At 42.8% G+C, this 16987-nt stretch overlaps 2 protein-coding genes across 4 annotated transcripts in view; one reads left to right on the forward strand and one right to left on the reverse strand.

Annotated features, from left to right (window-relative positions):
- Positions 1–9196, forward strand: part of UPK1B (uroplakin 1B) — a 27108-nt gene extending 17912 nt beyond the window's left edge. Inside the window, exons 6-8 of the mRNA XM_036883358.2 lie at positions 1284–1463; positions 5847–5930; positions 9122–9196. Of these exons, the coding sequence (XP_036739253.1) occupies positions 1284–1463; positions 5847–5930; positions 9122–9172 (315 nt within the window). The 3' untranslated portion in view covers positions 9173–9196. The remainder of the gene's footprint in view (positions 1–1283; positions 1464–5846; positions 5931–9121) is intronic.
- Positions 1–16987, reverse strand: part of B4GALT4 (beta-1,4-galactosyltransferase 4) — a 43919-nt gene that overhangs the window by 4064 nt on the left and 22868 nt on the right. For 2 of the 3 annotated variants that reach the window (XM_036883354.2, XM_036883355.2), the window contains exon 7: positions 6650–15563. In XM_036883354.2, coding sequence (XP_036739249.1) covers positions 15431–15563 — 133 coding nt within the window. In that variant the 3' untranslated portion in view covers positions 6650–15430. Of the gene's footprint in view, positions 1–6649; positions 15564–16987 lie in introns of those variants that run through there. The other variant, XR_008997935.1, reaches the window with a different exon arrangement.

The following is a 16987-nucleotide window of genomic DNA, read 5'->3' on the forward strand; positions in this document are numbered from 1 at the left end:
CCCAATTCTCACACTGCCCCCTACTTCCCCTCCCCACCCCCCACCCACCCTCTCACAGTCTGTCATCAGCAAATTCCCTTAGAGCCTCCACCCCTTCTTTGAACTCTCTCTTTATCCTCTATCTTCTATAATTTTTCATTAATTCCAATATCCCATTCCAATGAATGTTTTACCCCATTAGGATCTCCAATTTATTGGCTACTTTTTCTTTCTATTGCTCTTCTGACTATAGGTCAAATATTTTTTGCACTCTGTTAGCAAGAACTAAGCTCTTCAAATGAAAACATGAATGCTCACCCACTGAAAAATCCACTTACCAACTTTTAAAAACCCTGGTCTGACATAAGCCTGATCCAAACTTAACCATTTTCCCCGTGAAGGCTCAGGTTCAAATACGGTATGATTATTTTCTTTGGTGAATTGTTTTCCATAGTCCAGTAACAAAATAAGATCTGCTTTAAAGACAGTTGATCTGTCATCACGTTTGCGTGGATATACTTATTCTGAAAGTTGAGGGGTGCCTGTAGTTTTAATTTCTTTTTTTAAAAAGAGGAAGTGATATGAATTGTGTTTTATCTTATTTCCTCACTTCTCTCCAGGGTGTAAAGATATTATATGTGTTAATTGATCTTCTTTTCCTATGTGGAGGCATAGCTGTGTGCCACCAGGTGCTGGGTATCTCTGTCCAATTTCTTTTCTTCCATTATAAAAGTAATACACACTTTCTTCAGAAAATGTTAAAAATACAGAAATGTGAAACATGAGGAATTACTCATAATTTCTTCAGCACTAAAAATTCTAATTGTGTGATTCTCAATTTGCACATATGTACTATGAGAATAAGTGTATCTCCCACACACTGTTGCATCAAGATATTCATATTAATAATAATTAACATTTATTAAGGGTTTGCTATGGGTTAAGCACTGTACTAAACATGTTCAGCATATTAACTAATTCAATCCTCACAAAAACTCCATGAGGACCAGGGGCTATATTAAGGAAACATAAGGCCATGTTGGCAGTTAAGGAAAATGAGTCTCAGAGAGTTTCACTTGTCAAAGGCGTCTGAACTCAGTGGCTAATAAAGTTAATACATCTTAATGTAATTCACAAACTCTAAAATGTAGGTTATCAATACTGTCTACTCTCATTTGGGATCTTAGTGAACAGAAGATGTGGCACACTTTTCTTTACTTCTTTCCCTGTAAAATCTCAGCGGCTACGTTGATGATTCTAGCAAGGTCCATGGGAGAGCATTTGTCCCTCTCATTTGCTGACAGGACAACTGCTGTGGTGTAAATGGTCCCTCCGACTGGCAGAAATACACATCTGCCTTCCGGACTGAGAATAATGATGCCGACTACCCCTGGCCTCGCCAGTGCTGTGTCATGACCACTCTTCAGGAGCCTCTTAACCTAGAGGCCTGCAAACTAGGAGTTCCGGGTTACTATCACCATCAGGTGAGTCCTCTCCTCCCAAGACCTGCCAGAAGGTTCTTTCTGCTGGGTAACTGCAGGTAATAGTCTCTCACTAAGAGGGTCTGCATTCCTTTTCCTAAATCTCATGTTAATGATTTCTTTCTCTGTAAGCAAAATGTGGATGCTAATCTAAGGCTAATCTGGGAAAATACATGTTTCAGTAAAATTGACAGAACATGAGAATTGCAAATTGAAATTTTGTTTCAGTGAAAACTATGTGTATGATATATAGAATTGGTATTTCAAAAAACTATTGACATTACACATTTGCACTACTTTTGCAAAATGTTAAGTTGGAAGGCATGATATACAAAAGGAATGTTTTGCTACTTCAAATCAATGACAGTTGCTGAGGGTAAATGCAGTAATTATACATACACATTCCTTATTCAGTGGTAATGTAGGATTGTCTTAATAAAATATTAGATTGGTGATTTGGTAGAAGGTAGTTTACATAGAGATGGTTTTTGAAAGTGTTTCCAGCCTGATGAGAATGATATGATGGTCATGAACACTAGCATTTATTGAGTACTTACTAAATGCCAGACACCTTTCCAAGAGCCATACATATAATAACTCATTTAACGCTCAAAGGTAGGTGCCAAGATGATCCCTATTTTACAGAAGAGGAACTGAGACACAGAGATGCTAATAAGTACTTTGCCTGAGGTCACACATCTAGTAAATGGTTGAGTCAGGATTCAAATCAGAACAGTCTGGTTCCAGAGCCCTGACTCTAAGCCCAGATAGAACTTGGTAATGTTCCCAAAAGCCCTGAAGAAAATCCTCATATATTGTAGTCACCCTCTGAAATGCTGTCAACTGCTTTGAGGAAAGCTTGCTGTGTGCGAGTTCATTAAATTGTTGACCCATGTCAGGCTCCTTGGTCCTGGAGTAAATACAAACTGAACTTCAGCATTAAGGACACCACACTGCTGGTCCTCATGCCGGAAGGGGGCCTGGACTGGGATGGGCTGCGTTGATCCAGGAAAGGACATGGAGGTGATACAGATAATTCTGTAGAGTCGTTCAAAGCAACCCTCATTTAGCTTTTTAGCAGCATTGTTTTAATCAGTTAAATTCAGACCTATAAAAATTCAATCATAATATGCAATGTAATTATCACTCTCAGGAGTAATAAAATGCTTTCACATTTCAACCTTGGCACTGGCCCATGCAAATATATCTCAATTTGAATGTAATTGTGTACAAATTGTAACATGTCATCGAAAGGGACATAAAAAAGAATGTTCGCCTTCAGACAATCAGTTTCCCTAGCACACGGAACATTCTAGTAATGATGGACCTCCAAATTTTGACGACCCTTCTAACATGCTCCCTTACGGTTCCTTGGCCTCCCCTGACCTTAACATTTCCACCTCCGCTACCCATCAGCTACACTGCGACTACGAACTCATCATTATTCAACCCTACTCACCATCCAGGTCCTGCATCCAGTAATCCCTCTCTCTGTCCCTGGCTCCCTGTGCTCCCACTTTCTCAATCTGACTCATTCTTCACCCTCAACATAATCTCCTATCTATCAGTCCTTTCCAATCCTCCTGAGCCAGGTCCCAAGACTGCCATCCACCACCATTCTTTCTCAGTTATAGATCCTACTAATTCTATTTCAATTCTCCACAAAGTAAAATAGGCCACCCAGCAGCACTTCACATACTTCTATATGGCAGGTGACACCTTGAACTCTTTGACACTTTGTTCACAACTCTGCTTCTTTCTGTCTCTCTCCTTGAGGGCCATTACTCAATTCTGTATCTTCAGACTTAGCATAATGCCTGGCACAAAGCAGGCACTGATAATATGTGGGGTGGGCAGTGAGTGAAAAAGTGAGTCTCTTCACATTCATATTGTAGCTTTTCAAGATGTACACTACACAGATGAGGCTAACAAAACAGAGAAGTCATACGTGTGGTAATAATAGGAATCAACAAGGATTTCACATGCCATGACAGATGCAAATATGTACTCTTACATCATGGCCCATCTGCTCCAGAAACACTATATGCAAATTCTGATCACTGCACCTCAAGAACATCATAAGGAAGGTCACATTAAGCACCACTATGATAAGAAGGTATCATGAAAAGGCATTAAGTGAGAAGTGAAAAAAAAACAAGGGCCTTTTGTCTGTGAGCTCCATGATGGCAAGACCCATTTCTGTTTTGTCAGAGCTGAATGCCCAGCACAGTGCCTGGCACCTGACATAAGTGGGATCTTATACATATTACTGGATGAATGCCCACCCTGCAGGATTGTCAGGACGATCAAGTGAATGATGGATATAGGAACGAACGTTTGTGAACTATTGTGTATAACAAACTGTACTGTTGTAATCGTTACTTCTTACCACATTCCATTCACCCTATTGGTGTTGATTGGGTGCCTGCTTTGTATAAACACTTGTTTTAGGGTCTAGAGCTCAACACTGAGCACGATAAAACCCCTGCCTCCACAGAGCTCACGTTGCAGTATGGGAGACAGATGGCAAACAAGTTACCAAACAAATATGCAATAAATTCCAGGTAGTGATAAATGTGTCATAAGCAGAAATAAAGCAGGGTGAGGATGTAAACAATGACTGGGGGAAGAGTATTTTTCTCTGTGGTGGTCAGGAAAGGCTTTATTGAGATGATGTTGCACAGCATTCTGAAGTGAGTGAGGAAATGGGACCCTCACTTCAAGAAGATCGAGGCAGAGCATTTCAAACAAAGAAACAGCAAAATGCAAGGCCCTGCAGGGGGAGCATTCTTAGCTTTTTAGGGGAATTTCAAGGACATCAGTAGGGCAAGGCCAGCATGAGTGAGGGGAGACGAGAAGGCAAGGCTGGATCTAGATATTTAGGGCCTGAATTTGTAGGGAGGGGTTGTCTTCAAGAAAAACAATTAAGAATATGCATCCAAAATGAGATACAGGGCCTTGAAATGGTCTTGCAAGTAAGCAGCCCTGAAGCTTCAGCTCATTAGCTTTACAGTGAAAAGGCCTCCGGAGGTCGAAGCTGGAGTTAGAGGAGGAGGCAGAGCTTATCATACAGTGCCTGGTAGGACAATGACAAGACTTAGGACTTCATTTTAAGTGGGGTGGGTGGCCATTTCTTTGGAGCAGGTATATGAAGTGATCTATGTTTTACAAGGATCCCTATGACATAGTATGAAGACAAGTAGGGTGCCAATGGTGGACTCAAGCCTCAGGGAGACTATGGGAGCTAGTGTAGTAATCCCAGAATGAGACCATGGTGGTTCAAGGTGGGAGCAGTAAGTAATAAGTGTTTTTTGGACTTGAGATGTACTTTCAAAGCAGACCCAGAAGGTTTTGCTAAAGTATTTGCTGTTGGATAAGAGAAAAACAGTTAAGTATATTCCTAAATGTTTCCTTTGAGCATCTAGGTGAATGAAGGTGCCTATAACATAATGGAGAAGAGTGAATTGGGGAGAAATCAAGGTTTAGCAAAAGCAAGGCATGAAAGTGGATTAACAAGGCATGGGAGCAGGGTCAGAAAGGACAGAACCTCAAGTGCCATGTGTAGCCACTGTGTGGGGCCTAAACTTCAAGGCCAGCTTTTCAAGGACATTTCCCTCTGGACCTCCATGGTTCGTGGAGCCAGCCTGGTCACTGCATTTCCTAGGCATTCCCTGTGATTCCCAGGGCTGTAGGAGAGGTCACTTAGACAGCAGGTCTACCCCTGCGCATGTGTACCACTTGTGCACTTGGCATAATGATGAGCACACGGTGTGCCACGTGTAAACACTTGCTGGCATGCATAAGTGAATGATTCGGTGAGTAACAAATGACTCACTCCTTCGCACGCACTGTGGCTTTTCAAGGTCTCATTAGAGTCCAATGAAGATTATGTTGAAATGTGATGTCAATGAGAATATAGAAAGTATGGTATTGGGAGTTCTTTAATGATAAAAAAAATTAAACCCTCTGATTTTCACAGACTGGAAGCATTTCTGCTGAAAAACAAATAAATCAAAAAGTAATTCTGCCCTCCAACAAATCATCAATAAAAATCTCTTGGGAGAAGAAAAACATTAAAACATCATTAAGAAGACTTTACATTGCCCATGTAGTCAATACAAAAAAAAATTTTTTTTTTCTAAAATGGCAGCACCTTCATTAGATAGAGTGATAAAAACACAAAATAATGTGATAGAGAATTATTTCTATTCCCTCAGCAATACCTGTTAATACCTGGCTGTCAGTGGGGATGCACAAACAGCCTGGTTACGTTAAGCTGGACTTTGGAATGACATTGATCCATATAGAAATATGCTTTGCCACCCATCTCTTAACATCTCTTTTCTGGTTCCTCTCACACCAACGTGGCATCACACACCCCTCCAGGGCTGCTATGACCTGATCTCCGGACCCATGAACCGCCACGCCTGGGGGGTTGCCTGGTTTGGATTTGCCATTCTCTGCTGGACTGTGAGTATTTCCCTGCAGATGTTTTATTTCTGAGCAGATCATGATCAAGGAGAGGGACATTGCCCCTGGTTAACCCAACCTCACTAGACAGTCTGGAACCAAAACCTCAGACCTGAAGGCTAGTCAGGGAGCAGCTGGCACCAGAGCAAGGACAGGGGATTCCTCGAGCAGTGGGGCGTTAACTCCCCTACCAGGACAACGATGTGCCCTATTAACCAGATCTTTCTCTGGCTGGGATGTGCTTGCCTGCTCCTCCAGCTCTCTGGATCTCGTAAATTCTTTACAATTAGAGATCAAAGACTGTCATCCATCTACATGAATCCGGCCCCACAACTTCCTCATTCCTTCTGGAGAGCTGCCTCTGCCAGTCCACCTTGCCCACCTTATCAGATGGGCATGCAGCAAGAGGGTAGAACAGTGGTTCTCAGTCCTGGCTGTGCATTAAAACCTCATGTGGGAGCTTGGAACAAAAAAGCATACTTACAACCCAAGCTCTGAGATTCTGATTCAGTTCATCAAGAGGCATGACCCACGCCTTTTCTTTCTTTTTAAAATCTCCAAATGAGTCTAATTTGCTGTCAGGATTAAGAGCCATTGCATTCCAGAAGCAGTCCTAAACATTTGGTTTCAAAACCCCTTTACACTCTCAAATGTTACTGAGGACTCCAAAAAGAACTGAGGACTCCTCTATGGAGGGCCCTAGTGGAACAAACACAGAATTCTTAAAAATGTTTATTACCTCTTTTAAAATAACAATAAACCAATTACATATTAGCATTAATGATAAATTTTTGTGGAAAAAGTGACTATTTTTGTTTTGTTTCCAAAACAACAAAAAAATAGACAAGTGGCGTTGGTTTTACATTTTTGAAGTCTCTTCCATGTCTGGCTTTAATAAAAGCCACCTGGGTTCTCATTTTTGTTTCTTCATTTAACTGTTATAATATGTTGCTGAGCTTCAAAGATTTGAAGAAAATCCATCTCACACTGATATGCACTTTAAAAAACCAGGAATATTTTAGTAGCCTTATCTAAATATAACTGAGAATTATTTTCTGGTACTACACAAAACTTGACAGGTAGTGGTTTCTTAAAGGTTAGCTGAAGTGGAAGCTGAAGCTGTGTCAATGAACTCTTTGGACTCTATCACATTAAAATACATCACACTAGTTTGCCCTGCAGTTTGCATAAATCTCTTACCCATTCATGATTCTCTAACATCATGCATTGATTAGTTGGGACAATACTGGTTCACCATATTATGCATCTCCCAGATGTTGGCCGATTTCTTTATGCACTGCCAAAAAATCACATTCGTTGATACTGCCACATCGGAAAAGACTGTAGGCACTGGGATGCTGTCAAACTCATCATGACAGATAACAAGTTTCCTGATTTTTGCTTGAGTGCTCAAATTTATCACTGGCATCAAACATTGTCAGTTGTTTTCCTTGAAGTGACAGACTGACTTTGTAAATTTTCAAGAAAATGCTGCCAAACGCCCAATGTAAATAACCATAACTTGTCTGTTATTTTTTTCAAGTAAAAATGATATTTCATGAAAAAAAAAAAGGCCAGTTCACTCTACAACTCACACACGCATTTCCTCAAGACAACCGTCCCATTGTAGTATGCCACAAAACTGACTTATGCATACTTCCTTTCTGCCATACTGACTATTAAAAACTGTGTTCTCAAACGGGAACATTTAATACAATGAATACTTCTTACTGCTTCATCAAGAACAATTTCAGGTAAAACTGCCTTTTTTTTTTTTTACTGAAAGTACCTAGCTGTGAAGAATACAATGACTATTACTACATTTAGTGCCTCTGCCTTGAATCTTGGTGAGATGTGAGCAGTTTTACCTTGCACTGCTTTTGCACCATCAGGGCAAATGCGAAAACAGTGAAAAGGGCAAATAAAGTCTTAAAATTATTATGTAAATAGTCTTGACATAGTGGACCCCTTGGGAGTCTGTGTATCACACCTTAGCAAATGCTGGGTTTGGGGTGAGAACCTGGGTGAGGCAGGAAGGAACAATCAGCTCCTTCAAGAGGTCTTCTATGATCTCAGTCCACCCTCTTAGGAACCCCTGTGACGGCCTGCACACACCTCTGTCGTGGTCACTTCACTATGATGTGTTTGTCTCTGCCAAAAGCCTGCAAACCAGCTGCCCTTTGAATCCCCAGTGCCTAGCAGAACACATAGATGCTGGATAACTTGCTGAATGAATGAAAACTAATAAAGGTGCCATCTTAATTCATGCCATGCTAGCAGGAATTATGGAATAATGTCTAAAGGCTTTTGAGATCTTAAAACTTCAGACCAATTAAAACCCTTGACATTTCCACAAGCATCAAATGGACTCTGGATCTCATAAGTCCCCTTAAAATTCAAGAGGAAAGGGAAGGGAACTAAATGGTTGAGGGCCTGCTATGGACAAGGCATCAAGTCAAATACTTCTAACAGTAAATCCCCACAACAATTGCTGGGTAGGTAGCCTGTCCTTGGGTAAGTTATTTATCTTCTCTGTGCCTCAGTTTCTTCATAGGTTTTGGAAGCATTAAATTGAAGTATCATAGCACTCAAAGCCGAGTCTGATGCATAGTAACTTATCAACAAACATTAGACATTATTATTAGTTCATTATCTCACTCAATCGTCCAACTCTGGGTAATTATCCTTACAGATGCAGGGAGTGAGTGGCAGATTTGCAACAGAACCCACAGACTCTAACCCCTCACCTGAGGCAAATATCTTGAGTTCTCTGGCATTCTTCAAGGGCGGCTGTCCCAGGTCACAAGCATTTTTAGGAAAAGAGGAAATCCCTGGGAAGGAGAAGTTCAACACTAGAAGCAAGAAAACTAGAGAAAGGAATCCACTGAGGGTAACTGGCCCTGATGGGAAGAAGGAAGTTTCCCAATGGGCTAGTTGAGCACAAAAGTGAGATGAGCAACAGGCAGCCTGGGGTCATAGGTGCAGATGGGGGTAGGAACGTGGGGAGTGGACAAGTTGCCTTGAATGAGATAGAGTCGATGTTACCCCTGCCCCCAGGATGTTGCTCAAGGCAAGATTACTCTTCAAACTCCAGTGTCACCTACCAGAATGAACCTAACATTTTCTCCCCAAGTATGAGATGTTTCTACTACAATGCTTGCTCTTCCCTTTTTCTTTTCTTTGTATTCTAGTTTTGGGTTCTCCTGGGTGCCATGTTCTACTGGAGCAGAATTGAATATTAAGAATAAAGTGTCACCATCATATGACCTTCCCCCTGCAACTCTGGATTTGGTGCTGGAACTGCTGTCCCCTGATCATCCACACTTGCGCTCCTTGGAAACACATCTTCTCACCCACACACTAAGTTGGTGTGGAGTTCCTTTAGGTGCTCAGCCTCCTGAAATTCTCTCCACTGGCGTTTTCACCCTGGTCTAGGAATCCACAACATTCTTACAGACTGTAGGAAAGGGAGAGTTTGGAAAGTAGATAATACCAGTCCCATCCCCCCATGTTTATTTTTAATACGGGGGCATGAAGACATCCACATCCACAGGTACTTGTAACAGCAACAAGCCAAGTCTGTATTTGGACGGCAAATCTGCCTGCATTTCTCACTGCTTTCTAGAAGAAACCTTCAAAGGCTTCAGGTATCTCCATATTATTGCAGTGAGAGAACCAAGGAAAAGGTTGAAATTGATCTTTGGTCTTTGGTGGCTCCCACCTAGGGAGCTCAAGTGATTCTCTTAATGCTACCTTGGGGTCCTTTCATTCGCCAGAAAAGGGCCCAACCTTGAGTTAACAACGGTTGAAATTTCCTCTCAGACAGTGCAGTGACACTGTTTAGTAAGCTCAATTCTCCCATGAATTAAAAGTAAGTGGCCTTTTGCGGACAATGTATGGGCCTGTTATATATTCGCCAGTTTCAACTTGAAACACCTTTCAAACAGAGAAGCCAACTATTAGATGCGTGACATATGGTGATTTTTGTTATGGTCAAACTATTTTTCTTCCAAACTCTTTTTCCATTTGTGGTCTTAAAGGAAGTTCTTATAACTCAACATTTGTCTAGTTTCATAAAGAGGGCTTTTAAATATGTTCACTTTCTTTTGTGTTTACCAGTGTCCTAATTGGTCATAGATGAGTCTGACAAAGTAGGTGTTCCAACCCAAGGGTTATTGGGCTTATGGGAATTAAGTTTAGGAGATGGAAATGCAGTAGGTGTGGGAGGTTTCCTGCGTACACCCGGTAACCTGCCCTACAGTCAAAGGGTTGAAACTGCTAAGTTTACTTTTACTTTTCGCTCCTGCTACACTTTGCCCAACAGAGGTGAAGGAGCAACTACTCTTCGAATCCTTTTCCTCCAGCAGTGGAAGTATCTCTGACTCCAACTGATGAACTATGTCCCTATGAAGAAAATGAACCTGTCACTTAAGCTGTCACAGGGAGTAGCAGGATCCATGCTCCCCGCCATCAGGTTCCTGTGAGTTAGGCTGGGCCCTGGGGGCAGGAGGGACAAAGGAAAACAGGGTGGGGGGCACACACCTGGTGGTAAAGCTGGGGCAGCAGCCTGACCCCTGATTCCCAAGACAGGGGCCATGGGCTTTTGTCCAGATGAACAACCAGCCTTGCCCCTCCCCTGCCTCACCTCGTGTCCCCAGGACAGGGATTGGGGTGCTGAGATGAATGATACCTGCACTTGGCCGAGAAGGTTCCTTCTGTTGCCTTTGAGAGGAGAGAAGAGGGAGAGCTTCCTCTGGGCAAATCTTGAAACACCTCTTCCATCTTCCTCTCCATACTCTCTTGGTGCCTTTTTCTTCCACTGCTGACTAGGTTTTCCTGTGCCCTCTGCTGGCCAAGCAAATCCTGCCTCAAACCCACTCCTGCCTTTCCTTCCATAGCTTCATGCTCTGAAAATCTACCCACAAAATACCATTCTCCTTGTAATTTGATTTCAGCTAGATTAAGGGAAAGCCTTTTTGCAGACTAATTCATACTAAGAGGTGAGTGGCAACCAGTTTCTACTCTTTTAATCTTCTCTATGGATTTTTCCTTGATAACTAAAATGAATCCCCCATTGGTGGAATTCAACACAGCAATGGGAACAGGCAAGAGCTCCTATGAGGTGAGGTGGTCCCCCTGCTGCTCTTAAAATCTTACCACCTGCTTTCTCTACCAAGAAGTAACTTGAAAGAGAACGGGCCTTCAGTGAGCCACTGCCCCACCAGCTCCCTCTCCAGTTAGCTTCCTACCTAGAGCCTCAGCCTCAGCCTTCATAGAAGATGCAAATTCCACTGTAGATGTGAACAGGCTCTGCTCCTCCCCAAATCAAATAGGGCCCTGAACCCCGGTACCCACTATGTCTAGGACATCCCACACTCAGGGAGGACATAGCTTTCAACTGCAACCTCTGCCCATATACCTCAGCCCATCCTTATTTCCTCTCTTTGTGTATTTGTTGGTTTATCTGTTACCATGCAGTGGTTAAGAACATGAGCTTTGGAATCAATACCTGGCTCCAAATGCCAGCTCTGTAGGACTTAGCCTCTTGGAATCTGCTTCAGGAAAACAGGTCTCTCCTCACAGAGGACTGGGAGGATTCAGTAAGATATATAAAGTGTGATGAGGATGGTAACACCCTCTAAGAGATCAACAGGAAGTCACACCATCAGTCTGGTGTGAAGAACTCCGCCTGGTCCATAACCCCTGGGAATGTGGCAATCAATGTCAATTACAGTAAGCTCAGTGGCCAAATATATCGGTCTGGATTTACTGACCCTCAAACAACAGCTACGAGGAAAAGCTTCTCAACAAAACTCCTACTCCGTAGTGGAAGAATGTATTAGGGTCACCAAGGTAAGGCATTTTAATGGATCTTCCCAAGTTCTGGGGATTATCTCCCGAATTCTAGCTACAAGTGAGATCTCTGCCCTGGCTGCCCTCACAGAGAAATCTTGCCATCTCCTAACAATGTGATATTCTGGGGGGAAAAGTAAGACACTGGAGGCAAAGAGAGACTTGGGTTCAAATCTTATCTTTTCCTCTTACCAACTTCAGGAAGTTACTTGAATGTTTTTTCTTTGTGGTACACACATACCTATGAGACTATTGAAAAGTTCAAATTTTTAAAATCTGGAAAGTGACTAATATGCAGGCTGTTACTGTTATGCCTCATCCTTCACCAACCTGTCCTCCAAGGCCCAAAATTACACACACACCCCCCACATATGTACACAAAGTTCAATTTTGAGTTTTCAAGTTCACTGTTATCAATGAAACAATGCAGTGTTTGCCTGTGGAGGCATGTCTCGGGGGGCAGGGGGCGCCTCTCAGCAGCTCCTTTAAGTACCTTTGAGACACATCAGGCCCTTTCAGCAGGTGTAAAAGGTCATCAGTGTCCTTACAATTAATGGAGGGGGCAATAGCTGTTCTAACAAATAGACAAAAAAAATCTGGAATGTGATTGGCAAAAAAGAACTTATGAATGTACCTGAATATGCTCCACCTTGTGGGTCACGTTAAAGACTTTTGGCAGGGACCGTACACACGTGTAGCACTTGGGGAAAATAGAAGTTAACAAGTCTGGCAGAAAATGTCTTCCATCTCTCCCTAGAGTCCATTCACAGAGCATCTGGGGCCCCCAGGAGGCCTTTCTGATAAGGACGTGAGTGGAAATGCAGGGGCTAGGGCAGGAAAACCAGAAGGGAGTCTGGAAAAAAGCTCAAAGACACCAAATGAGAATGGAATGTACTTCTTAGGATCCAGAAGACACCAAACTTCTCTAGGGCTGAGGACAGAGCAGAAGAGTCAGGAAAACTACCTCAAAGAAGGAGAGAAGCCCAGAAGGAGGAGATACAGGTCTTGAAATCAGAAGATTTGAACTTGCGCCCTGATTCTGCCATTACTAACTGTGGGATTTCTGGCAAGTTCCCCACCTGTTCAGAATACCCACTTCCTCATCTATGCCACTTATCTCAACAGTCAACAAGATCAATAAAGTGTGAGTAAAAACAATGCAAACTTTAAAGTGCTATAAAAACGGGTGGTAGCGTGAGGAAAAAAATCAGCTAAAATGTTTAAAGTAGCACGTTCTTCATGTTCAATACTTGTGACATCCATATCGGCTGCACCCCTATGAACCTAAGCAACTGCAGGAGGCATACCCACCATGCTCAAGAACTTGACCTCTTTGGAGCAACTGACAATGAAAACACAGGGCCAGAATTGGGATAGCTCAGTTCCTTTGAGGCCAAACACCCCAGTCCAGCCATGAGGGACAGCAGCAGGGTGGCAGCAATGAGCAAGCAGGTGGCCACATGTGTCCAGCCAGTCACTGGGCTTCCACAGCAGGTCTCAGAGCAGGGCAAGTGGTGCAGTGGGGGAATTCGTAAAAAATTCTTTCCACCTCAAGAAGTTTCGTAATGAATCATTTAAATGACTTGTCCACTATCTTGGTGGAATTACCTGAAGAATAGTAATAGGTGTAGTACAGTGGTTTCTAAGATGTAAAATCATGCAGGTGCCTTGTTAATAGCTTTAAACACACAGGAAGTTTCCACATGGCAGTAGCTATATTTTGTTTCTGTTGGATAAGCAGCTGAGTTCTCAAAAATGAATCTTGGAATTCCTTCACACAGTCTCCTCTTCCCTCACCTTCCCCAGCCACGACCAGGGGCCCACAGCCTCCAAGCTGGGGGCCTTGGCACAGGCTGCTCACAATCACAAAAGCTCAGTCTGTATATGATTAAAGTTCAGAAAATTGGGACAGAATGCTAGAAGAATACTCTGCAGAAAAAGACAGACGAAAGCAGGGCCACCAGCGAGGGCTATCAAAACCACTATTATCTCTCTTTGCTAAATAAAGATAAAACACAGTGTTTCCTTGTCCCTACTGAGTCAAAGGCAAACCAAGACAGCCCTAGGTACACTTGTCATAAGATGTATTCGCCTTTCAAATTCTCCTTCTCCACTTGGGTGGTGACTGTTGTCTTTCTTGGGAGCCCTAAATGCTCTTACTCCCTCTCTCTCCCTTTGGTAATATTATTTATACTTATTAGCTGGCAGTCATTCATATCAAACTTTAACCTTTAACGCATCATATAATAATGACGGATTGAGACCCCAGGACACAGGTGCCTAATACTTGCTTAAGGACATCCACACCTTCATTATTTATATGTCCAGTTACCTATGTGGACGAAATACTCTTTATTTCTTCTCCGACCCAGTAGCCATCTCCTACTGCCTTCCTTAGATTACCTCCCCCGGTGTCTGCCAGCCTACCCAGGAAGCTCAGCAATGCTGCTGGCTTGGCCCCCAGTCACCGCCACTGCCCAAGTCAGTCCACGGGCCCACCTTCCACCCGAATCAGAGGCTTCCCAAGGCCTGGGCCCTGGGCGCCAATCCTTCCTATCCTATAGCCAGGTGTGCCCTCAGGCCAGTGCTGCTGCACCCATTATGATCATGGACAGGAGCAGGCATGAGAGAACATGGCCCAGGAAACAAGATGCAAAGCCGCCTGCCACAGCCCTGGGGCTGGTGAAACCAGGAGGCTGCACACAGGAAGGACAGGGGAGAGGGACAGGAGGATGAAGGAAGGCAATGAGAGGGCTCGGTCTCATCATTTGTTTTGGTTTTAAGCAGTTTAGGATTATGGCTACTGAAATGAATACATCTGTAAGCCTCAAACGACAGTAAAAAAACAACACTGACACCCAAAGCTTTTTTCCTATTTTACTACTTAAGTACCTTTGATGTATTTAGCTAAAATGTAGTTTGTAAATAGCTAGTTCGTATTTTACATGTACAAAATCATTTTACAAAAATGCTTACAAAACTAGTAGATAGTGTGTTCTCCGCGGGGCTATTACCGGAAGGCACACTGGGCAGGTGTCCCCCCACAGACCAGCAGCAGCGATCCGCACAAAGCAGCTGCCTGTCCATCGGACGCTATCCTCCTGCACCCCCATCCCCGGGCTCACTGCCTCCTAGTCCTTCACCTTCCTCCCCACTTCTGCGGCGTTCTCCTCACCTGGGACCCGCCTCTTCACAGAGGACCGTGCAGGACAAATGAGTAACAGAAATACATCTTCGTACCTTTCTACCTTGGACGAGAACAACTGTGGTTCTCTGAGACATTCAATAACCTTATTTCCCATGGCCTTGTGTATCCCATATTGTATCACTTCAAACTTAAATGAACCTCCTTCAGTCTGAATTGTCAAGGAGCCTTCCGATATCCTCTAAATAGTCCTTTTCCACTTGGTCCTTCAAATGTCTACATAATCAATATTTAACTCTCAGGATCAAAACAACTAACAAAGCTGTCTTGCTACAGTTGTACATTCCACATCACCAGGAGCTCGGCTAAGAAAATACAAAAAGGAAACTTCACCTCAGTAAGTAGTTTCAACAAGTCCTTAACGTGTGCTACCAGAGAAGTCTCTAGGCCAAAATTATTGCAATCACATAGTCAGTTTTACTGATCACCAGAAGATCCAGGGTCATGGTCCAGACCAGAAATCCACTGTGATGTTGATATACAAAGGGTTGTAATCCACAGAAAGTAATTTATAAGCACAACTACTCAACCCATCTGTTCTCCAGACTCGTGACACCTGATGTAAGAGCTTCACCCTAAAGATAAAAACAAACGTGAATGGTAAGGCAAGAATTCAACATATATTTCGACTGCTTTTGCCCTGCCCCCAAATTTGGCAAAAGCATCTTTATAAATTATTGCACATATTGGGTTTCTGATTAAAAAAAGGTTTATTTTCCCATCTGAGGTAACTGACACCAATGATAGCCACGTGTTCATGTGTCAGCCCCCGAGGACCAACAATGAAAAGAGTCACCGCACAGAGTGAACCCCCAGTCTGCCAATCAGAAGGATGTACAAGGAACACTGACATAATGGGCTCCATCTCATCCACTGCTCACAGGTCCCTGGATAAGCATCAGGGATTTATAAATACTCCAGTGTTATCTATAAGCAGGGAGGGAAGGTACCTACCTTTCCTAAGAGTCTCAAACTAAGTCAGAATGGATCTAGAGAACGGTGAATAAAGCAGCACCTAACATATAAGAAAGTCTGGGAAGGGGTTGTAGAAAAGGCCAGTTTGACTGAGGCTTCAAAGAGGAGACAAGGCAGTAAGTGACGAAGGCGAGGGAAAGGATGCCCAGGCAGAGAGGCCTCCCTGTGTAAGAGGCGCAGACATGCAAAGAGTGGGTAAGTAAGTGTGTGGCTGGAGCCCAAGATGTGGGGAGCGGAAGGCATGGGGAACTAAATTAGTCTCTGGGAACTCTGCAGGGAAAGAAGTACATTTCAGTTATGGTAACAACATGGGTGGAGATGAGAAGCATAATGCTGAGCTAATAAAGTCGGAGAAAAATAACACAGTATGATTTCACTTACATTAAGTTGAAAAATGTGCAAAACTATAAATCTCTTGTATAGGGATAGAAACATATGGGAAAACAAGAAAACCAAGAAATAGCAGAAAAAATTATCATTTTCACAAATGATTATCACAAAAATTGAAAATGGGGAAAGGATTACCTCTGGGGTCAGGGAGGACATGGGACTGGGAAGGCTACTCAGACAATGGACCTACATTGGGTGAGGGACACTACCAGTGTTCACGGCATCAGAATCTTCAGACTTTTCATACAGTTTATAAGTACTCTTTTGCATCTATTCAATAATTAATGTTTTTAGTTTGAAGAGAAAAATGCACCAATGTGGACAATGACTAGAAAGACACATTGGAAAGAGAACTGGCTGTTTAAAGAAAGAGATTCTAACAAAAGGGCTAAAAGTCATTTAATATTGCTTTAAAATTCTCCAACAAAGCCCTGTAATATTGGGCTTTGCATCCTTTAATATTATTTTAAAATTTATTTTAAAAAATAAAGAAGTGTAGATTCTTCAGTCACAACCCCATAAGAAAAATGGCATATCTGCCAGGGTTCCTTGGTGAAAGGGCTCATTTCTGGGGCAGGACAAGTACAAGATGAGCCTAGAACAGCTCATCACACCAGAGCCCAGGGAAGGAAGC

This window comes from Manis pentadactyla, chromosome 1 (genome assembly GCF_030020395.1).
Source record: "Manis pentadactyla isolate mManPen7 chromosome 1, mManPen7.hap1, whole genome shotgun sequence".
NCBI lineage: Eukaryota > Metazoa > Chordata > Mammalia > Pholidota > Manidae > Manis > Manis pentadactyla.